The sequence below is a fragment of the Lemur catta genome, chromosome 6 (genome assembly GCF_020740605.2).
Source record: "Lemur catta isolate mLemCat1 chromosome 6, mLemCat1.pri, whole genome shotgun sequence".
Taxonomy (NCBI): Eukaryota; Metazoa; Chordata; class Mammalia; order Primates; family Lemuridae; genus Lemur; species Lemur catta.
In genome coordinates this window covers 53,006,777-53,030,726 of record NC_059133.1, presented here as the reverse complement: position 1 = coordinate 53,030,726, position 23,950 = coordinate 53,006,777, and the positions used below count along the sequence as shown (strand labels likewise).

The following is a 23,950-nucleotide window of genomic DNA, read 5'->3' as shown; positions in this document are numbered from 1 at the left end:
CATTGTTAATAAAAACATTTATTTTGCATTTTATACAGAATAACCTGAAGTCTGCATAATGACCTGACAGTTACCCAAGGGTTTACAGTGTGTCCATCTCAACAGTGTGGTTCTAGGGGTTAGGGATCCACACAAACACAGGTGGGAGTTTTGAGGGGATAAAGGGGCACAACAGGAGTGTATCAACCCTTTCTCAAAGAAAAGGCAGTAGAGCATTCTGAGTTGCTGAAAACCTGTGCAAATGGGGCTTCTAAAACACTGTACTGTGAGCTCTTGGGGAAGGGGCAGGAAAAAGATGTTGATAAATAAGGGGGGCATTTTTTTGAGGCAGGGGATGAGGAGGGAAGCTTACTATTTTTAATGCCCTCAGTCCCCAGAACTGATATTCAAAGGAGTCCATGTCCAATCTTGAATAATTTCCCTATTCAAAAAGAGGTGCTAGTAACCCTGGGACAAGACTCTGAAGATATCATGCTGGTCATTCCTAAGTCCCTGTCCCACAGCATATTAAAGGGGGACTACACGGTGGTCAGAGGGTAGTGGCTTATATTCTGTAGAAATAAAAAGCCTTAGTTCACATTAAGCACTGATAAAACCCAATGACTGGGAAAGACCACAGATCAGACAGATCTGTTGAAAGAGGTCTCTAATAGGGACCAAGAGGGAGAGGTCCAGAAAATCCTCATCTTGAGGTGCAGCAGGTGTAGAAAGTCTGAAAGGAGGTGAATTTTAAAGTAATGGGAAACAACACTCCCATACCTTAATTTTAACGAGATAATTTTAAAAAGTGAAAATCAAACACTGGGTGCCAGTCACAACAAATGCCATGCTTTTATGGTCACCTGGTAGCATAAAAAAATTGCCAAAGCATGTCCAGCTAACCAATAGGTTCCTCTAGGAGATGTTTGTGTGCATGGGATAGGGCGAAAGAGCTTGGTACAGCTGACAATCCAACATGATTCCTCTGTAAACAGAAGAGGCAGAATCCGGGTTTGCTGGCTCATTGAGGGCTTGGCAGAGTAGAAGCAAAAGCTCCGAAGTGACTGAAGATTCTCTGCAACCAGCTTTGACCCAGAAAAAGAGCCAGATTCTCACTCTAGAGATGGCAGGGAACCAAATCTAACCCATACTACATGCATTAGTCCTGGTCATCCTACAGTTGATGGGCAACTCATACTAGGCAGGGGAAGGGAGCTGGTTAGGGAAGAAGGGGTCACTTTTCATCTTTTAAAGTCATAATTTATATTTTAACATCAAACATATTATCAGTGCCTCAGATACAATTTAATCTTAAGTCTTTAAAGGCCCCCTGAAACAAAGGTATATATATGTATATATCTTTAAGCTTCCTCACTTTCTGGTAGTCAGTTTCCTCCCAGTCTCCAGTTTTACCCTGACTTAGAGTCCACAAATTTCATCAGACCATCCGTGCTCATGGACTTGGGCCTCTCTAGAGGGAAGCCTAGGGCTCGGCTCCAGATGAGCTGTGCCAGTACACCCAGTGCCCGTGACACCCCGAACAGGACCGTGTAGTAATTCATCTCCGTCATGCCATAGTACTGTAAAGTAGAAGAGAAAAAGGCTTTGTTTAAGGCTCAGAGACAGTGGCATGTACAAGTCCAGAGTGATGAAAACCTTTAGAGGCTCTATTTTCCCTTTCTCTCCAGGGACTTAGCCCAGTCAGCCTTAAATAGAAACGACACACACTGGGAAAAGTATAGCAATCAGGATTCTGAAAAGAGAGCAATAGCAACCCCAACCCCTACTCTCCACACATCATAGCCAATTTTATTAAAAGACTCTATGAGGGAGGTAATATAAGAGTTCTTGCTCTGACTAGGGAGTTGATTTTGTGCATGGCTGAGAACAGGGTTTGGTACAAATTAGAGGGAAAGCAGGGAAAGGAGGACTTACCTGGAGTAGCACCCCACTGTGAGCATCTACATTGGGCCAAGGATTCTTGGCCTTGCCCTGTTCCAAGAGGATATTGGGCACAATCTTGTATAGTTGAGCAACCAACTTAAACATGGGGTCATTAGGCAGATGTTTCAGAGCAAACTCTCGCTGACATGTGTATCGTGGATCAGTCTTCCTTAGTACTGCATGACCATAGCCTGGAACAACCTGTAAAGAGTGAGGGGAAAAAAACAGCTGCTATTCTCAGGTAGAAATTCTTTTTTGTTGTTTTTTGTTTTTTTTTTTTTTTGAGACAGAGTCTCATTCTGTTGCCTGGGCTAGAGTGAGTGCCGTGGCGTCAGCCTAGCTCACAGCAACCTCAAACTCCTGGGCTCAAGCGATCCTACTGCCTCAGCCTCCCAAGTAGCTGGGACTACAGGCATGCACCACCATGCCCGGCTAATTTTTTCTATGTATATATTTTAGTTGGCCAGATAATTTCTATTTTTAGTAGAGATGGGGTCTCGCTCTTGCTCAGGCTGGTCTCAAACTCCTGACCTCGAGCAATCCACCTGCCTTGGCCTCCCAGAGTGCTAGGATTACAGGTGTGAGCCACCGTGCCCGGCCTAGAAATTCATTCATTCATTCATTTATTTATTTATTTTAGAGACAAGGTCTTGTTATGTTATTTATTTTAGAGACAAGGTCTTGTTATGTTGCCCAGGCTGGAGTGCAGTGGTTATTCACAGGCACAATCATAGTGCACTATAGCCTCAACTCCTGGCCTCAAGGAATCCTCCTGCCTCAGCCTCCTGAGCAGGTGGGACTTTAGGCACGTGCCATTGCACTCAGCTAAAAATTATTTCCTAAATTTTTCAGGGTAGATAAATGGAGGGGAAAAAATCTCTTTCTCTAATTTGGGGACCTCTCTCATTCCTTTCTTCTTAAATCTTCCAAATTGCAGAACTTGGGTCTTGCCTTCTTTCCTGGTTGCTAAGCATTTCCACTTACCCGTCCTGAGTTGAGTGTGTTCCAGATGTAGTCTCGTAACTTCTCATCCGATACCTCTTTGCCAACTTCCTTCTGTAGTTGTGTTAGCCAAACAAGCACTTCCTATGGTTAAAGTGTGGGGAAAAAAGGAGTATCAATGCATATGCCAGGAGAAAATGCCAAGATCAGGAATAAAGCATGGGGGTAAGAAAAATATGTGGCAGGAAAAGAAAAAGAATAGTCTTACCTGATTTGCCAGTCCATGTAGAGGCCCTGCCAGCCCGTTCATGGCTGCTGCAAAGGACAGGTAAGGGTCTGAAAGGGCACTGCCCACCAAGTGGCTGGTATGGGCACTTACATTGCCGCCCTCATGGTCACTGTGGGGAAGTAAGAAGAAAGAGCCAAGAAGAGAAAGAAGAGGGCAGATTATGAAAACACAGATCTTGCTGTTCTCTTATTTGTCACATACTAGCCCCATTATGGATTCACATCAGCCTATAGCCAGTCAGTTATACTTAAACTCTTGCAAAAGACATCCTAATCTCATTACCAATTTTTGTTCACTAATCCACAGAGCTGGAGAGGTTACTAGTTGATGATGCTTGTGTGTCCAAATCCCTGACTCCCACCCCAGCTTTAGTAGCAATGACCAGAAGAGGGAGCTCCTAGAAAGCTGAAGGACCACCTAATGTGAGCAGCTAGTACCTTTTCCCAACTAGAAGTACCATATTGTTCTTAGCACCCTTAGGGTAATTTCCCTAGGCCTCTTGACCTTCGTTACTAGACCCCTTTCTTGCCTTATATCACCCCTTATGCCACATTTGCATCTCCTTGGTGCCTACTATCTGTTCCCAGAAGATGAAAACATAAAGGACCCTTTAAAAAAATTTCCATCAATCATGGCACCCGGTGGCTATGGCTGGTTGCTAGGTCTAGCTCACCTGTGGATAGTGAGGTACAGGCGCATGAGCTCAGTGAACTGCGCATCAGTATAGCCTAACATGTTGGTGAAATTGTGGGACCAGTCCAGCTTAGAGTCAATGGCCCCAATACTGCTGCCCTCCCGGTAGAGATTCCGGTAGATCTTTGCTGCAACACAAGGTAGCTTTGCGATCAGATCCATACAGTCTTCATAAATCAGCTGATGGGAGAAGAGGAAGATGGAGAGAAAAAGAAGGAATTATCAGTGAAGAAGAATTAGGCAGGGATACTGTCTGTCCTTTATGGATTGAGTTATTTGGGTTAATGGTTATATGCTGGGCTATTATATATTGAGTATGTTTGAAAGTATACAACAATAATAACCATTTAACTGAATTAACTGTTAGGACCTACGCACTGTACTAAGTGATTTATAATACTATCTCATGTACATTAAAACATTTTTCCTGATGCTATATACAAAGTATATAATGACCACTATTTTAAAGATGAAGGAACTGAGGTTCAAAATATTTAGTTAAATGCCAAAGTCAGGTTTGAACCCTGATGTGTTTGATCATTATCTTTCTCACTATACTATGACTTTGCACTCTATGAATGTGCTAAGACAGTAGGTTTTGTTTTGTTTTAGAAACAGGGTCTCACTCTGTCACCCAGGCTACAGTACAGAGGCATGATCATAGCTCACTGCAACCTCCAACTCCCAGACTCAGGCAATCCTCCTGCGTCAGCCTCCCAAGTAGCTGGTACTACAGGTGCATGCCATTATGCCCAGCTAATTTTTTCTATTTTCTGTAGAGTCAGGGTCTAGATCTTGCTCAGGCTGGTCTTTAACTCCTGACCTCACGCAATCCTCTGGCCTCAGCCTCCCAGAGTGCTAGGATTACAGGCATGAGCCACTGCGGCCAGCCAAATTTTTAGAAGTTTTTTAGAGACAGGGTCTTGCTCTATTGCCCAGGCTGGTCTGGAACTCCTGCCTCAAGCAATCCTCCTACCTTAGCTTCTGGAGTAGCTAGGAATATAGATGTGAGTCATCACGCCTAGTCCTGAAAATTCCTTATTCTGCTCTCCTTTTTTCACTTTGCAATATATTTATGGAAAACGGGATCATTTGTTCTATAGAATTTCCCATGGTTAAGATTTTGTGGTCATAGGCCAGGCTCAGTGGCTCACGCCTGTAATCCTAGCATTCTGGGAGGCCGAGGCAGGAGGACTGCTTGAGCTCAGGAGTTTAAGACTAGCCTGAGCAAAAGTGAGATCTCATCTCTACCAAAGAGAAAGAAAAAAAAAGAAAAACCAGGCCGGGCGCAGTGGCTCACGCCTGTAATCCTAGCACTCTGGGAGGCCGAGGCGGGTGGATCGCTCAAGGTCAGGAGTTCGAGACCAGCCTGACCAAGAGTAAGACCCCGTCTCTACTAAAAAAATAGAAAGAAATTATCTGGCCAACTAAAATATACATAGAAAAAAATTAGCCAGGCATGGTGGCACATGCCTATAGTCCCAGCTACCCGGGAGGCTGAGGCAGTAGGATCGCTGAAGCCCAGGAGTTTGAGGTTGCTGTGAGCTAGGCTGACACCACGGCACTCACTCTAGCCCGGGCAACAAAGCAAGACTCTGTCTCAAAAAAAAAAATAAAATAAAATAAAAATAAAAATTAAAAAAAAAAATAAAGAAAAAACAGCTGGGCGTTGACAGCTCGCACCTGTAGTCCCAGCTACCTGGCAGGCTGAGGCAGGAGGATTGCTTAGAGCCTAGGAGTTGGAGGTTGAAGTGAGTTACGATGATGCCACTACATTCTACCCATGGTGGCAAAGTGAGACTCTGTCTCAACAACAACAAAAAGATTTTGCTGGTTATATACCTGTGATGTCATTTAACATGCTCCTCTGTCTACTGTATTTCCTACAAATTGATAGCTCTAGAAGGCTGAGCAGATATAGGTTTTTAACAAGACAATTTCAGTGAGAATAATGCCAAAATTAAAAAGCTACCTGAAGCAAGAAATATTTAGCTAATACATTCAACTTCTCAAGAGATTACTAACATAATAATCATACTATTAACTATACCTCCTTGCAGCTTTACATCCCCCAAGAAGTAGGTTACTTCTAGAAGCCTACATCAAGGATATGCAGTTCTAGGGAACCTGGATTCATTAGCAGAATGTCAAGAACAGGATCCTAGGCTATGCAAACTGGTATCTGTGGAGTACATACTAAGTTTCAAGAATAGCTAGGACACAGGTGTGCACCACCACACCTGGCTAATTTTAAAATTTTTTGTAGAGATAGGGGTCTTGCTATGTTGTCCAGGCTGTCCAACTCCTGGCCTCAAGCAATCATCCTGCCTCGGCCTCCCAAACTGCTGGATTACAGGTGTGAGCCACTGTGCCCAGCCAGGATGAAGTTTCTAAAACAAGAAGTATTTGTCCAGGTATGACAGTGTAGGATCCTTACCTTGCTTTTTGTAGTAGTCAACATTGTACAGTCAAGAAGAGTTTTAAGAAACAAAACAAATCTTATAGAGAACTCCTGCTTATTTCTTTAATAATCTAAAACTGAGGTATTATTTAGATACTTGTACCAACTTACTCTTCATTTATAAAGCCTTGGAAAAAAATGTTAAAACATGCCACCATCACAGCTGTCTTAAATAAAGATAACATAACTGACCATCATCATCACAGTGAGCCACCATCTCTGCTGCTAGTAAAATTCTGGCCAAGATTCTTCCATTTATAGAAAAAGAAGAGAGCCAGTATTAATGGTGAAGAGATCGCAGGGTCAAGCAAACTCCAGTTTCTACCTGGTATCTACCACTTACTAGCTGCATGACCTTTGGCAAGCTACTTAACTTCTCTAATTCTGTTTTCCTATTCAGTAAGAAAATGGATTGCAAAACTGAAACTTGAATTACAAAAAAAAAAAAAAAGGAAATAATAAATAACACTTCACAGAATTATTCTGAGGATTAAATCAGATAATGACTGTAAACCACTTAAGCATACTTGGCTATCTGGCATGTTTTCAATAGCTGTTAGGTGTTACGATGATTACAATTTTATTTAAACAGTTTCAAAATCTATATATACCATTCACAGACCTTACAAAACGTAGCATTACTAGCATAACTTGATTTGTCAGGTACTTCATAATTTTACTAAATTCAACATCTTAAGGCTACTTCACAATTAAACGGTTCTATCAGAACAATCTCCCTGCCATCAGTGAAGTTAAGTCAATCAAAAAGAGACCTGGAAGCTGGTTAAACTCTTTCTACTCAAGAGATTACATTATTAATCTAGAGTCATAGAAACTGTTATGGAAGAAATTTTTTTTTTTTGGAGACAGTCTCACTCTGTTGCCCAGACTAGAGTACTGTGGCATCAGCCTAGCTCACAGCAACCTCAAACTCCTGGGTTCAAGCAATCCTCCTGCCTCAGCCTCCCGAGTAGCTGGGACTACAGGCATGTGCCACCATGCCCGGCTAATTTTTTCTATATATATTTTTAGTTGTCCAGATCATTTCTTTCTATTTTTAGTAGAGACGGGGTCTCGCTCTTGCTCAGGCTGGTCTTGAACTCCTGAGCTCAAACGATCCACCCGCCTGGGCCTCCCAAGTGCTAGGATAACAGGCGTGAGCCACCACGCCCAGCCTGGAAGAAATGTTGAAGGCAGAGGATCATCCTCTTGAGGTATATGTACAAAAACTCCTTCTTAACAGCTGAATAACTAGCTGAATGCTGTCATGTAATTCTACTTAAATAGCCTGCAATTAAACAAGACAGAGAACTGAGCTGAAATAGTGTGTCTGACCTTTGAAAGAGATATGAGAAGTGGCAGCAAGAGCATCAAGATCTACTAAACTAAAGCAGTTACTGGTGCTAATTTTTGTGCAGTGTGAACTTACTAGACACATATCCTAAGGTTGTCAAATACATCGGTATTGCTTACAAATACTCTCCAAAAGATTAGCAAAGTCCCGAAACATAACATGTTTACCTCAAGATAGTCACCCTTAGATAGCATCTCATAGAGATCATGGCAGAACAGTTAAGCAATGACTGTACATTGAAATGGAGGCCATAGCAAGCACAGGAATACAAGATTCATTTTAGTGGGTCAGTAAAGGGCAGTGGTAAGCATGCAGCATGTTTGGATGCCTGGGAAATATCTTATAGGCATCTATTACAAAGTATGAAGAAGCTGTGTTTTCCCCCTTGTGGCAGTAAAAATAAACTGTAAGTAGTAACAGGCACTTCTGTGTGGCCAATTTCTGAAAGATATGTTCTGGAGTAGAACTGCTGGTCTTGATTTAACCTTTCTGTTATGGTGACCCACACGGATAATTACTTGAATAGCATTTTTTAAAAAAAGAACAGCAATATATTCAGATTATATGACCTTTTGTACTTGCTGATATGTGGCTTTATAAATGTTTCAAGTGTTCCATAGCTTGTGCCACACAAAAAAAATAAATGTTTTAAGTGGTGTGAATATGTATATTTTGCATAATTCCTATACCAACCTCCCCAATACCAATCAAGTCAATAAAAATTTCAAACTTTCCCTTCTCTCCTCAACAGCAAACAGAATTCTCTATACACAGTTGACATTGAATAAATATTGACCAACCAAATGAAGCAGGATTTGCCAAGGCCCCAAGGGGGTTTCATCAGACCAGTGGATCATGCTATTGTGTCTTGCATCATAGTGAACCCTTTGAAGCCTTCTTGGTGTTTAGCATCTCCTGGTCAAAAATCATTTAGCATACTTGCTTTTTTGTTGTTGTTTTTAGCATATTATGGGGGTACAAATGTTTAGGTTACAGATATTGCCCTTGCCCCAACCGAGTCAGAACTTCAGGCGTGTCCATCCATCCCCCAGATGGTGTGCACTGCACCCATTAGGTGTGTACATGCCCATTCTCTCCTCCCCGCTCTTGTACTTGCTTTGTAAAAAGGAATTTTTCTGTTCCTATACTGTCTCCAAATAAGAAAAGAAAATGGGATGGCCTCCTGTAAACCTAGCCAGACGATTTGTACTTTTACTCAGTGTTTGTGAGTATATGGAATATGGGAAGAGGATGGAAGAAATTATCTACTATGTATTAGGAGAAGATATAACAGCTTTCCCATACCCCAACCAGAGTTTGAACTATTAAGGTCACTTTTCATTTTCAGAGAATAAAGCTTATTTGTTTCTGGATCCTACTCCCAGGACACTAACCACCCTCCCACTCCTGACAGGTATCTTGGGTTGCCTAGCCCAGAATGTGGCTGATTGGCACTAGTCCTCCTCCTAGACCCTAGAGTTGCCTTAGCTGCTGTTCACCCCACTTTTAAAATTTCTCAAAGTTTTCCTTATTTGAATAAGACGGGGAGGGGAAGTGACCCTCTGGAGCCATGGTAAGACTGCTCTGTGAAATTTTCCTCAAGGACTCTGCAGTTATGTCACATCCTTTTCAATGTTACAACAGCCCTGTGTACATACTTCTATTATAGCAAGGCTATGGAATTTTAAGTTTCTTTTTTACATGTATATCACCCTAACCAAATCAATAACCTTGGTGATAGGAACCATGCTCTATCTGTATAATCCCAACAAGTAACACAAAACAAGCCTACAATGAAAATTTGTTAAGGTTCTGGCATAACTCAGACAAGTAGTTTTTCTCAAAATTCTACATTCCTTTTCCTCCCTTCACATTCAAGTCCTTTGACTTCCCATCACACACCGGTCACACCACCCAAATTTCCTACCTCCCAGTATTTGGTTCGGTTGATACCCTCTGAATATGCTCGGGCAAAGTTACTTTCACTGTTGAGGGCTGTAATGGCTGCACTGAGCTGAGACATGGGGTGTAGATTGGTGGGAAAGTTGTCCAGCATGGTGACCACATGGGAAGGCAGAGCTGCCCTCTTTGCCCACTCTTTTGAGAGCCAAGATACCTGTAGAAAAGGAGACATTGCTCAGAACACTATCAAGGAAAAGGAAGAAGAAAAACAAAAGGAAAGTGACATCTTAGTAAAGAAAAGTCAAGAGAGTCCAATCTTATCCACTTATACAGCAGAACTCCGCTCTGATTCCTTCCCCTCACTACACATCTCTATAAACTACCACCCATAGCCAGATCAGGATTAAGTTTCTGAGATCAGAAAAAGGCAATGAAGAAGGGGAATGAGAGAGGCTAATGTCCTCCTGCTTTACCTGTTCCTCTGTTGGGATCTGTCCAGTTACCAGCAGCCAAAATAAGCCCTCAGGCAGGGGTTCTTCCCCTCCCTTAGCCTTGGGCAGCACTTTCTGGCATTCAGGGATACTAAATCCTCGGAAACGGATGCCCTTGACAGAGAAGAGTGAGAATTACAACTCTTAAGTTGATATATTAAAAAGGAAAACTTGTTCTTCAGTTATTCCATACATACTAATTCTCTACCTTCCAAAATATTAATACATTTTGTTTTATTCTCCTTACCCTTACTGATCTAATCCATGGTTTCCATAGTCAATAAACTCAATAATTATTAGTGATTGACATGAAGATGTCTTACCTCATCAGGATCAAGAACTGATGTTTCATATACCAATCCCTTCATGCCTCTCATGCCACCATACATCTAAAGAGGATGGAAAAAAAAATAAAAGAGGTAGAGGTTGTAACCAGTAGTCAGAAAGATTCAGGACACAGCTTGTTAGAACTTCATGGGATCCGGGAGAGGAAACTTATTCTCTGACTTGTACTTGGGGGAAGAAAATGTCTGAGGAGTTAACCTTCTAAAGAATTGAACTTTGCTTAAGTTTCTAAGTTGAGAAATCACTCTCTTTCTTTAACGTTTCTGCCTCTGCTTCCTTTTCTTACTGTATTTTATTTTTTCTCCTTCCCACTCTTAGCCCCCTTAACTCCTAAGTCCCACCAACCAAAGTAAACAGAATGAGATATATTATAGGGGAAGGGGTGGATACCAATGGCCAAAAACTGCTGTGAAACTATCATCTGAGCTGCTCAGTATCTTAAGCCTGGGGAAAAGTCATCCTAATACTGTTGTAGAGGGCCACTAGGGCTATGGTTTAACTAGATGGCTGGCATAACATCAATTCAAAGACACAGAGTCCTGGCCCCAAAAGCTGAGGGATTAGGAATAGGAATAGAAACTTCATCTATCCTTCCCCATAGGTGAATTAGATTAAGCTCAACTATTAAATTTGTAGAAAAGAACAATCTAATCTCAAATGAACACCATAAACCCCAAACATTTTCTTATATGGGACACAATGCTTTTGAACAGTAAGTGAAGAGAATAGTGCTCTTGTTGAAGCACATTACAGAGCTACTTTTCCCGGCCAAGGTCCCACAACCCTTACCATGTCCACAGTGATTTGGCCCACCACCGTCTTGCCATGTTGCTGCCTGAAGGTCTTAATTCTGGCCTGCTCCTTAGGTATCAGATCAGCCAAAATGTCTTTCAAATTCTAAAAAGAGAAGTAGAAGGGCTAAGTGACCGTCAAAAAGTTTATTAGATTTCCTGCAAAGTAGGTGTATGAAGACTTTGCTTTTTAGAATTTGGTTTTCTGGGGCCGGGTGCGGTGGCTCACGCCTGTAATCCTAGCACTCTGGGAGGCCGAGGTGGGTGGATCGCTCGAGGTCAGGAGTTCGAGACCAGCCTCAGCAAGAGTGAGACCCCGTCTCTACTAAAAATAGAAAGAAATTATCTGGCCAACTAAAATATATATATACAGAAAAAAATTAGCCAGGCATGGTGGTGCATGCCTGTAGTCCCAGCTACTCGGGAGGCTGAGGCAGGAGGATCGCTTAAGCCCAGGAGTTTGAGGTTGCTGTGATCTAGGCTGACGCCACGGCACTCACTCTAGCCCAGGCAACACAGCGAGACTCTGTCTCAAAAAAAAAAAAAAAAGAATTTGGTTTTCTGTATCTGCCAGAAGTCTGGTCAACTATTAATATTATGTATAAATGAGGATAAAAGAATTAGGCAGGGGAGGACGGAATAAGTATTGACTAATGGGTACAGTTTTAATCTGGGAAAATGAAAAAGTTATGGAGATGTATGGTGGCAATGGCTGCACAATAATGTAAATGCACTTATTGCCATTGAACCATACACTTAAATTATTAAATTGGTAAATTTTATATTATATATATTTTACCACAATTTAAAATATTTAAATTTTCAAGAAAGAATTAGGCAAAAGTATCTGATATTCCCACTTCACTATACCATTGAGTAAATTATTTCTTAAAATAGTAATATAGTAATAGTAGTTATAACAATAATAATAATGGACACTTCTAGGAGATACTCAGGACAATAACAAGAGAATAAGAGACCAGCTGATCCCCAAACCCTCTGTCCCACAGCCCAACAATTCTATCTTCTTTTCCAAACCTTACCATGGAGGAAGCACTGGCATGCCGGGCAGCAAAAACAACACAAGATACATTCTGCAAAGCAAAAATAAAAACGTTATGTAAAAGTTACTCCTCCCTCCTTTGTATCAACAAGAAAGAGTTGTAGTGACTCAACCTCTCTCTCTTCATCTTAGCCTCTTAGGATAGTCTGACATAAGAAAGCTGTAAAAGGCCCTGAACAGCCTGGGAAGAGTTACCAGTCTGGACACAGCAGCAGGTTTTACTCTGTTTCTTGTATTCATAGCTTCACTAGCATTTCCTGAAGAATCTTTCCCATGATCTGGGTTCCAGAGCAGGGCAGTTGTTGAGTATCCAGTCCATCTAGGTCTAGCTATCAATATTTCTGAGTGGCCCCGAGGAAAAACAAATGAGGAAACTGACCAATTACTGAATGCTGCTGGTAAGATCTCTCCTGCACCTGGTCTTTTGGCAGGACTTCAACCTCTCTAGTCTAGGAAAGCCCACAGGCAGGGAGCAGCCTTACAACACTACGTCTAACACTCCTAGAAAAAGCACAAAGACAGACTATCTACAAACAAACAACTGATGGGAAGACTACAACAGCAGCAGCAATGGAAACTTTTTTTTTTTAGAGATGAGTCTCACTCTTGCTTAGGTTAGCCTTGAACTCCCAGAGTGCTAGGATTACAGGTGTGAGCCACTGGGTCTGGCTATGGAAACTTGAAAACTGGAAAATTTTCTAAAAGCATGCCAAGAGACAATAATTATTAAGCCAGAGTTGTGTGTGCATGTGAACAACTTAACAAAGAGGGAGGGCCCTTTTTTTATGACAGGGGAGCCCGTTCATCATCTGTGGCCAATGTGTCTTGCTTTTGCTCTGTAAACCTGTATCTCAGTCTTGCTCTGTGAACCTATCTTGCCCTTCCTCAATAAACTTCGTTTCATGCTTACCTTGCAAAAAAGATATACTTTAGGAAGTAATTAAGAAAATTATGGAGAAAGATGAGCCTGAGACTCAAGAAGGCTATCCCTCACTACAGAGATAAACGGCATGGATAGCTTATGTTTTTCTATGTGTAGGGGTAAGTTCCCCCCTACTCCAGCAAAGAGAAACTACTTTTTCTTTTTTTTTTTGAGACAGAGTCTCACCCTGTTGCCCGGGCTAGAGTGCCGTGGCGTCAGCCTAGCTCACAGCAACCTCAAACTCCTGGGCTCAAGCGATCCTACTGCCTCAGCCTCCCGAGTAGCTGGGACTACAGGCATGTGCCACCATGCCCGGCTAATATTTCTATATATATTTTTAGCTGCCCATATAATTTCTTAGACAGGGTCTCGCTCTTGCTCAGGCTGGTGTCGAACTCCTGAGCTCAAACAATCCACCCGCCTCCGCCTTCCAGAGTGCTAGGATTACAGGCGTGAGCCACCGCACCCAGCCGAGAAACTACTTTCTATAAGACTGCAGAGTTCCAACAGAAGTTCAACACCAACTTAGAAATAAGACGACCAATTATACTACTAATTAGGAAAAAGGACGTAGACAAGAAAATTAGCTTTTCTACACTATATTATTTTGAAGAGAAAATGAGTCAAGCCTCAGTTTCCTGCTCTATAATATGATGCTAACACTCATCATATACCTCACAGGATTGTCTTGTGATAATTAAATTATAGTGGATGTGAAAGGTACTTTGCAAATTAAAAAGATTACACATGCGCACAAATAAACTAAACCTGGAACAAGTCTACACCTTTCCTCCTTATGCCAAAAGGCCTTTTCTAGTAATCATTGCACTGTTGTCTGGCTGTGCAGAAAATCATTTGAACAGGTGGTACTGTATAAATTACAAAAAGCTACATACTTAGGGTGAGAGTTCTGTTCTCACTCTAGAGTTCTTAGGGCAGGAGGCTTTTTAGAATGTACTGTCCCTTCCTATTTCTGTTGGGGCAGGGGGGAGGACTGAAAGGAAAAGAGACCCTTCAGAAAAGGCTATTTTTAAAAGAATCAATCCAAAGAAATACAGAGAACATAAGGCAAGCCAGTATGTCCCTAAAGCAAAGAGGGAATGCCTCAACAGGGCTGTCCTTAACTCATTTCCTAACTTCCTGAAGAGTCTCCTCTAGCTCAATTCTTCACCTGGGCAAGAAGTAGGAAGCACAAAAATCCCTTCACAGCCGCTTCACCCTACATATAGGGTGAATAGGAAACTTAACCCAGCACTCACAGGTGTAACTTTGCCTTATCTTACAAGTCACTAAAAGTGGTCAAGGGAAGACGTGAATGAGTTTAAACTATTGTCTTATACAGTTAACCTTGTCTAAGCTATTCCATGTTCCAGGGTCTCACAGATCCCCTATTACAGAGGCCTCGTCTCTCAGAGACCACATCAGCACAGCAGCAGACCTCTTAATTGTGGGTTGTTGTTTATTGTGGTTTTGTTTTGTTTTTGAAGCAGCTACAGGGATCAGATCATCTGAAAGAAGTTGAAGTTTCTCCATAATGATAATTTTTCCACTTCTAACCATCCTTAAGTTTCTATAATGCCTAGCTGCTTCATTGGCAAGACAGAGGATTATAAGAATAGTTTAAGATTAAATCCTAGGTTAAAAAAAAAAAATTATCCAAGCTCAACAGATAGAATGAGAGCCCAAATCTTAAGGTGAAAATGGAAATTCCTTCTGGTTGGAGGTCTTTCTTCCACCAATATGAACATAAAATAAAAAGTTTTCATTGTGAGAGAACTGCTAGAATCAATGAATGAACTAGCTGTTCCCTCTCCTTTTACTTCATTAAACATTAAAAAAACAAAAACAAAAAGCCAAAGGAGGAAACCGGAAAGAAAAGGTCACCTAACTAGGCTGTAAGAACACAACATCATTTAAAAGGGATCAAATGGGCCATGACTGCTGCTTAGTTACCACCATCTCTCAAATCTGTTTATATGACTGTTACTTTAAGAAATGGTTAGGGAAAGGATAGTTGCAACTAAACTATCACCCACTACCACCCTCAGCAAAATCTTAATTTCTTTTGTAGAGAGCTCCTTTGCCATTTAAGGAGAAGCCTCAGGAGTAAACTAAAGACAGGTGATCTTCACTGTCCCTAACCTTGATCATCAGCACTTCTTAGGCAGATCTCCAATTAGCAAAGCAACGCTAGTTTGTAGAGAGCTTGCCTATGTGCTTATAGAATAAAGCTAGTATATTGTTTCTACTACACTTCTCTGTCACTTGCTGGCTGTGGGACCCTAACCAAACCATTTAACCTTTATGTGCCTCAGTTTCCTTATCTGTAGAAGGGGAATAATAATAGTACCTACCTCAAAGGATTGTTATGAGGATTAAGTAAATATTTACAAAGAACTTAAAACTGTGTATTTGTTATATAATAAATATGTAAAATAAAAGTATAGCCACTTTCGAGCCCCCACCAGTGTCAGGATCAGTCACATTTTTTGGTAACTCTGAAGCTTGGAAAACCAAAGAAATCAGAGGGATTTTAAAGGAAGCAATTCATTGATAAAACTGTTCAAAAGGGGAGAGTATGAAAAACTCAACTTAGGACAACTCTATCTAATGATGCAGAGTTCACAGCACTTGATTTGGAGTTACAAAATCTGGGTTCTAGCCCCAGCTCCATTACTAAATAACTGAGACAACCAAAGCAAAACAATTAACTACTGTTTCCCTTCCCATTTCCATATTTAAGATAACAAACTACTTAACTCAGAGTCTGATTCTCAGGCTCCAGTAAGGATATACGTAAAGGTACTCAAAAGTTTTATTACTTAAAATGTGACCTCCTAGCCAGCAGTATTAGTATTACTTGAAGCTTGTTAGAAATGCAGAATCTTGCACCTCAGACCTACTGAATCCAGATCTGCAGTTTAGTATGATTTTTTTATTTCAGAATATTTTGGGGGGACAAATGTTTGGCTACATAAATTGCTTTTGTACAGCATGAGTTAAAGTTATTGTACCTGTTAGGTGTGAATTTAACCATCTCCTCATCCCCTCCTCCACCCTCCAAGATCTGCAGTTTAGGTGTTATCAAGAAGCAAGTCCTAAATTCAGATTCTGCTACTTTCCTGCTTTATTATCTTGGTTATGTGATCTAACTTCTCTAAGTCTCAGTTTTCACATCTCTAAAATGGCAATAATAAAAGCCAACTTTAGGGCCAGTGTGGCTCACACCAGTAATCCCAGCACTTTGAGAGACTCAAGTGGGAGGACTGCTTGAGGCCAGGAGTTGGAGACCAGCCTGGGCAACACAGCAAGATACCATCTCTTAAAAAAACAGAAAAAAAAAAAAGGAAAAGTTAGCCAGGTGTGATGGTGTAACCCTGTAGTCTTACTCAGGAGGCTAAGGCAGGAAGATCACTTGAGCCCAGGAGTTCAAGGCTACAGAGCAATGATCATGCCACTGCACTCCAGCCTGAGTGACAGAGTGATAATTTGCATAAAGCCACGTAGAACAATTGCTTATACATAGCTGAGTTCAATGAATATTTCTGAGAAATGTGTTGGCTTCTTATCTATCATCAAGTGTCAGAACTCTTTCCTGGAGTTGGATCCCAGGAAAGAGGCAGTCAAGCCTGAGGAGGAAGTGAATGGATAATTCCTTCTAGCTGCAGAACAGGTAAAGCCCCAATTTTCTTTTAAAGGGCCTTTTTAACAAGATGGGAGGAGTCTCAGGGAGAGGAAACAAATTTAAGTAACCCTAATCTCCACCAGCTGAGCAAATGACTCTAGAAAGGCGATGCTTGAAAAATGTCACACTTAAAGTTGCAAACCTTATTTCCTCTATCCCCTGGCTGCCAAAGAAAGCTGCTGAATGGCTTTGTACAGTACATTCAGTTTATACTCACTGATGGGATAGGCAGATTACAAACTTCTGAGTCATTTCTGAACTTCTACCTCTCAGCTCCTCCCTCAGCCTTGGAGGTGTGGCAGCTGAGCTTTTGGCTTCTGGTTGCACGCCACCTGTGGAGTCACTCTACTGGAACAGCAGCTGTCAGGTGAATCAGGCAGTCCACCTCACTCAATAGGTCAGCTCCTTCATGGGGAGAGACGAAGAGAGCTGCTTCCAAAGACAAGGGCTTGGCTCACAATGTCTGATGGCCAGTATTCTCTACAGGGTGGAGGTGGGCATATCACAATCACTAAGAGGCTTTTTCAAACTTCATATGCTACTACCCCCTTACCAGATCTGCTCTAGTGAGTCTGCTATTATTGATAGAAATGGGCTGTGACTCCCAAATGTGCTAGGATATGGAAAAATATAACAATTAAAAGAACCTCTATCTTAAAGGGCTAAGAGAAGAAAAGGACTAATTAGTACATGCAGGAAATTCTGCCAAAGACTTGCCTATAATATTTAGAGTATTCTAGGAATAGGGTATTGGCCAAATCACTTACCAGATATCAATTAACTACTCCCTTTTCCAAATTGTGTAATCAACAGGATCCTATTTGGATAACCACTTACTCGATAATGTAGTTATTTCCCTCCTACTCCTCTTACCCCATATCATCATTGGTCCACATTTGGGACCCTCACTCTACAGGGGAGCAGCCGAATTTTATTTGATTCTCCATCCTTGGCACATCAAGACTATATTCTACCACATATCCACATGACCAACATTAAAACCTTGAGAGAGATACTCCTGATTTTAACAGGAGGGCCCTTGTCTATCAATAAAAATCAGAGCTAGCCAAGCCAGCAGGACTGGCTTGTTTGATGGAGCACACATAATACATTAACAACCAGCAGGAATAATCTTGTCCCTACAGTCTTCTAATGCAGAAGGAACAACTCGCATTAAGAGGAAATGAATACAAATAGGACAAAGGCTCCTCTCTCCCCAGAACCAGGTCAGAGAACTAAAGCCATTTAATGTCTGTGTTTCACAATGGTGATACTGGAAGTCAGCCTGCACTACTTGGTCAGGCCACTTAATAGCCTGAGCAGCGTAATCTACAGTTCACACTTTGACCCCCTTAATACTGAAAAGAGTTTATATCTTTCTTTCTTTTCCTTTCTCTCTCTTTCTTTCCTTTCTTTCTGTCTTTTTTTTTCTTTTTTTTGGACAGAGTCTCACTCTGTCACCCTGGCTGGAATGTAGTGGCATCATCATAGTTCACTGCAATCTCAAACTCCGGGGCTCAAGCAATCCTCCTGCCTCAGCCTCCTGGGTAGCTGGGACTATAGGCACACACCATCACTCCCAGCTAATTTTTGCTATATTTGGTAGAGACGGGTCTCGCTTTTGCTCAGGCTGGTCTTGAACTGCTGACCTCAAACGATCCTCCTGCCTCAGCCTCCCAGAGTGCTAGGATTACGGGTGTAAGCCACCACACCCAAACAGGAGTTTCTTTAATAATTTTACCCAACTGTCATTTTACAACAGTCTCTTGCCTAAAGGTTCACTGATCATTCAGTAAAGAAGACTGCTAAAGATAACACTCCAGCCTAAGAATAAATAGTCCTGAATTTTCCTTTCAGTAGAAACCCTTACCATTTTTAACAAATATGTCTTGAACAACTATTTATTATATGTACACTAAGTGTACACTAGTGAATAAAGCATACAAGAGCTGTCACCATATACTTTCTCAGAAATTAGAAACTATTCCCTCACTTCTGCTAGGAGTTCTTACAAGCTTTAGTGACTAACACTTTGCTTTCAGCTCCTAACACTTTCCTTTTTTCCCAAATGCCTTATGCATTTGGGGAAAAAGGCCTAGGAAGAAAAACCTAGAGAAAACAGCCTAAAGCACAACGCTGCTTAGAATGGTTACTTTTGAAGTCCATTTTTAAAATAATCAGTCATCCAAAAAACAATGCCCAAACACTCAAAGTTTCCTATAATGCATCCAATAAAGTTCAAACAAAAAGGCCTACAGGTGGCTTTACTGGCCTAACAGTAAGGTCCTGAGACCACCAAGCATCATCAGTCTCTTAACGGTCAACCGAGGTTATTAAAAAAAACACAAGTTTCCAGACATCATCCCACCTTTGGTGAATCATAATCTGAAGGTAGGATCCAGGAATCTGCAATGTGAATAAGCATTCCAGGTGATGATGCCCACTGTGAACTTATAGACCTTTTAAAATGGAATCATGTTAAAATAAATACAGACCTAAAGAATCTGAGCAGTTGAAGAAAGAACTGAAAGACAGTCAGATGCTAAGAAAGAACTATTGCTAAAGCTGCTTCACCAAGGTTTTAAATTTCACATCCTATTCAACTCTATCACATAAACCCTTGACACAGGGCAGAATTAATTACTGTGTGGCTTTAGTGGGATCCACCAAGTCTGGTTTCCTTTCTGCTGCCCACTTGGATTCTAAGAACCAGGAATACCAGCCCTTCCTTCTCTGTCTATTTCACTGCTGCCCTAGCTGCCTACCCATGCTCATGCATTCATTCACCTACTACCAACCTAAAGACCACTAGAAAAAACAAATTTGAAGCTAGGCATGATGGCTCATGCCTGTAATCTCAGCCACTCAGGAGGCTGAGGCCGGAGGATTGCTTGAGGCCAGGAGTTTGAGACCAGCCTGGGCGACATAGCAAGACCTCATCTCTAAAAAAATGTTTTTTAATTAGCAGGTGCGTGGCTCACACCTGTAGTGTCTCAGCTACTCAGGAGGCTAAGGTTATTCAAGCTCAGGAGTTTGAGGCTGGAGTGAGCTATGATCATACCACCACACTGCAACCTGGGCAACAAAGCAAGACCCCATGTCAAAAAAAAAAAAAGAAAGGAAAAGGAAAAAGAACAAATGCAATCATCCCATCACTAGCACCCCATAAAGCTCTGCTCATCTCCATCTTTAGTCCATCTAGTAAGCATCTGGGAATCACTGTTACTTTGGGTAGGCTGACAGTGAAGGCACAGAGACCTGAACCCTTGCTTTTAAAAGTTTTGGGCTTTAAGAGTAAACATCTCACAGGATAAAACCAACTCGGTTTTATTGAATTCAATTTCAGACTAGAACTCATACAGGAGATGTTGTGCGGTGGTATAAGACTGCTGTAAAGGAACCACTGGTGTTTATTTAAATGTCTTTAAAAAGTCCGGAAATAATCTAGAAACATCTTTCGATTGATTTACTCAAAGATTCAAGTATCACAGCTTGGAGGAGCAATTCTCAATAGTATAAGAATCAACTCCCTTTAGCTAGGGTTGGTTAAGCATGTTGACTTCAAGAGTCCAGAAGTGAACTGTAGTCCTACTTCAATTCCCAGACCAAATCTAAACCCGGAGCATCTGTGAAAAGATATTATGTCACAAAGCTGGGACACTCACAGATAATACTAAGGCCATTGCTTAGTATTAATTCATTTGACAAACAAGAAGTCAAATAATGTCAAGGCTCTCAATTAGTCTAACTCAGGTGTTCATTTAAATCATCTGACAGTGGGTAGAATGGAACAATGCATTTCTGTCTCCTAGCAAGGTTAAAAAAATCGTTTCTCAGAAAAGTGAAACTGTATCTGACCTTGAGAATCAAAGTGGTAGCGGTCAGTTCTCCCAGGTCAGAAGACTAGTTAGCCTTCTAAAGCCTACCTTAATAGCAAAAGTAAAATCTATTACCAATTATGACTACCACTAGACACGGTCTAATCTAGAAAGCCCAAGCAGGTGCTAGCAATGCTGACAAGTTGAAAGGCTTCTTGGTATCTTGGTCACATTGCTTAATTTTCAGGAAATTTCCATTCCTGAGCTTGTTGGGCTTTGCTAGTTTTACCGGTCAAAAGCCTTCTAATAGCTTTCAACTTATTGGTTTCTAGGATCCTCAGGGCTATCTCTAACAGGAGAGTAGAGAAAATAATGATACCAAAATTATGTAGCCCTGTCATCCCAAAATTGTTCTGAGCTTCCCTAAGGGCTTAAGGGACACAATAAATTCAAAAGGTAAATCCAAAGGCTTTTTCAAATTCACTGTAGGGTCAGTCTATCTGGTTTGAGTTAGCAGTTGTGGAACGAGCTAATTATAGTGTCCCCTATTCTGCCAAAACACTATCTAGAACTTGCTTCATTTCCCAAGAGGTTTCCTTACCCTGTTCCCTGGCAGCAGGAGAAGCAACAGCCAAGTAAGACAAGTATCTCCCAAATGATCAGTCTCTACCTTGCTGCTGGGTGCCTGGAAGAACCTCAAGGTAAATCCTACAGGTTTCACTTTATCTCTGCCAACCATGAAAAACTAACGCATGGCAAGCCAAAATCAGTCTAAGGCTTTCCTTTCCTTCAGGTGGTAGCAACTTTAAACCATCTGCTGAAGAGAAAGCATAAGTTCTTTGCATTAGTCAAGGTCACTTGTGGGACTGTCCTTGCTTGGATTAGAGGGCCACGACTCCCTCAGCACAGCAGTTTCTCTGTTTAAAAGGCCAAGTTATCTAGAACCAAAAGTACTGGCAATTTGAAATTGGAGGCACCATTACCTGCAACAGTATTTCTAGGATCCCAAAACTAACAAACGTCAAGTAAAGGGCCCCAAAGAATGGATCCTAGATAGACTTAAGATCAACAGCAACACCTGGACAAGCAAGTAGTATATAACTGGTCGCATGATCTTGGCATTACTATATCTTGCAGAGTATCTTCATTTATTGGTCTGCAGTCTGGTGGAACCACCTTTCTGGTTCTTTCTCCAATCATATGTGATAATCATGCAGGAGGTTTTACAGAAGTGCTCCACCCCACCCAAGCTCCTCCTATGTAAAGAGTAAGTGAAAGAGTCCCAAGGACAAAGAGGACCTGAGGGTCCCACTTTTTTTTTTTTTTCTTTTTCTTTTTGTTACCAGAACAGCAAATCAGGGTCCCACTTTTCTAGCAGAAACTGGTACGGTGTGGTCACTAAAGGCTTAAATAATTGGGTTAGAGAAACAGAAACAAGCAGTTTAGGAACTAACAAGGCCCTTCCTACAAAGCAGAAGATGAAATTAGCCATTGTCCAGCTCTGGCCCACAGACAGTGTGTGCATATCTCTTCATTTCTGCCACCCCTTTTACCTGTTCACCCCCGCCCCTTCCACCGAACAGACTCTTTCCCTAACTCCAGTGGAACACCACACCTCTGTTCTCTACTGGAGGCTCATCTGGGCTCCTTCTTTTTCCAGAGTAACGCATCTCTCCGTCTTCCACCTTAGACATACCAGGTGACAGTAGGGTCGGGCCTACTCACCCGCCAGACTGCAGGCCGGGGCGGGCAGCGTTCACTTCACCCCCGGTGCCGAAGAGAAGCGTAGCACATGGCCCTGGGAGCTCCGCGCAGGGCTGGCGGCCAGCCCAGCGCAGGGCCCCTTTAAGGCGCGCAGGGGTGCGCGCGGGTGTGGGAGGGAGACCCCGGCGCTCGAGGGCCTGCGGTCGCCTCAGCCCCACCCTGGGATGGCGTGCTCCCTCCCCTAGCTACTCACCTTGGCTCCCAAGAGCCGGGCGGCCGCAGTGAGTAAAGCCATGGCGGGCGAACTCCAGGATCTGGTGGGGAGGGAAGGAGGGGAGAGAGCTGGGCAGGAACGGGAGCCGCCGCCGCTGCACCAAAGGCCACGCCAACCAGTGGACAAGGTTGAAAGGAGGCGGCTCAGGGAAAGGGTAGACGAACCGGCGGCGGCGCCCACCCCGGGGTCCTCAGCGAGGCCCCGCCCACTGCCCAGAACCCGGTCCCGTCCCTCTCAGGGGACTCGCCCTGGGCTCGGCCATTGGCCCGGTGGGGAGGGAGGCGGGACCTGAGCCGTTGACAGCAGTTGTGGCGGGGAGGATTGGATCGCCCGGATTAGGCCAATTGAGAGTGGATGGGTGGCAGGAGGGGGGTGTAGGTGGCTAAATATGTGCCTGAGAACTCAGTTAACTTCTTTCTTCAGCTTTTTCATTTGGGGTTGGTCCTGAGGTGAATACTAAAGAAAACGCTCCAGGACTCAACCTTGGAAGGTCGTTGGGAGCCAACTCCTTAATATACTATCAGGAAAACTGATGATTGCCTACTCCTCCTACCCCTTTGGCGCGCTTTCTTGAAGAATGTCTTTGGTTAATAACTTCATGGCCATGGAAGTGACATTTATGTGGAAAACAGGCTATGATGCCAGAGATCATTTGCTGCTTGGTGGAGATCATTTGAGGTCAGCAGAGGCCAAGGTACTATACATACTAACAGACCCCAATATGTGGAGAAAAGCAAAAGCAGGAGTGTGAATCAAGTGCTTTGTGAGATGTCAGTTCTCTGTGTAATGCCGGGAAATCCAAGTCTTACAGAGCAGGCAAGAGCCTCTGCATCCTGGACATTACTCTCACTGCCACTCTAGTCATGTAACCCCAAACAGCCAACCCACCCTACATTTAGCCACAAGATTAGAAACTGCAGACCAACCCCTCACCCAAGATCAGGCATTAGGCACCCTCCCTTTTTTGTCACCTCACTCCCGTAAGGGCATCGGGCCACTTCTCCTACTTGGCTATCTTCTATACTCCCTTATCCTGTGCTCCCCAGAAACCATTAAATGACCCTTGGCACTAGAATGAGCTTCCACACCACTCTCTAACTCCTCTGGTTAGACAAGACCTCAGGACTTTTGTACCTCTCTAAGCCTGTTGTCATTGACCCAAGGACAGAGGGGAACTGACCCAAGGACCAAGGTACCTTATCTACAAACCCCCAACCCCAGTGAACAGAGTCCTTTTATTAATATCTCATCACATAGTGGTAACAAGGTTCAGAGGTCTCAGTACCCATTTAA

The 23,950-nt window shown here is 42.5% G+C and overlaps 1 protein-coding gene across 2 annotated transcripts; it reads right to left on the bottom strand.

Moving 5' to 3' along the window:
* On the bottom strand, window positions 1-22,862 carry CS (citrate synthase). Of its 2 annotated transcripts, XM_045553659.1 has the most exons (12): window positions 22,637-22,686; window positions 17,079-17,266; window positions 12,235-12,285; window positions 11,190-11,297; window positions 10,379-10,444; window positions 10,038-10,169; window positions 9,590-9,778; window positions 3,828-4,027; window positions 3,134-3,263; window positions 2,908-3,009; window positions 1,915-2,124; window positions 1-1,559 (listed from the first exon to the last, which is right to left on the bottom strand). In XM_045553659.1, the coding sequence occupies exons 3-12, from the start codon at window positions 12,235-12,237 to the stop codon at window positions 1,389-1,391; spliced, it is 1,311 nt and encodes a 436-aa protein (XP_045409615.1). In that variant the 5' UTR covers window positions 12,238-12,285; window positions 17,079-17,266; window positions 22,637-22,686; the 3' UTR covers window positions 1-1,388. The 2 variants fall into 2 exon arrangements, with proteins under 2 accessions (XP_045409615.1, XP_045409614.1); XM_045553658.1 differs by lacking the exon at window positions 17,079-17,266 and having other exon boundaries at window positions 22,637-22,862.
* Window positions 22,863-23,950: the final 1,088 nt, after the last annotated feature.

Bases quoted from the DNA above. Each gene is read 5' to 3' on its own strand.
- CS (XM_045553658.1), bottom strand. From the start codon at position 22,678: ATGGCTTTACTCACTGCGGCCGCCCGGCTCTTGGGAGCCAAG. The intron at 10,170-10,378 runs GTAAGACATCTT...TTCTCTGTCAAG, and splicing joins CAGTTCTTGATCCTGATGAG to GGCATCCGTTTCCGAGGATT. The intron at 9,779-10,037 runs GTAAAGCAGGAG...CCTTTTCTACAG, and splicing joins AGATCCCAACAGAGGAACAG to GTATCTTGGCTCTCAAAAGA.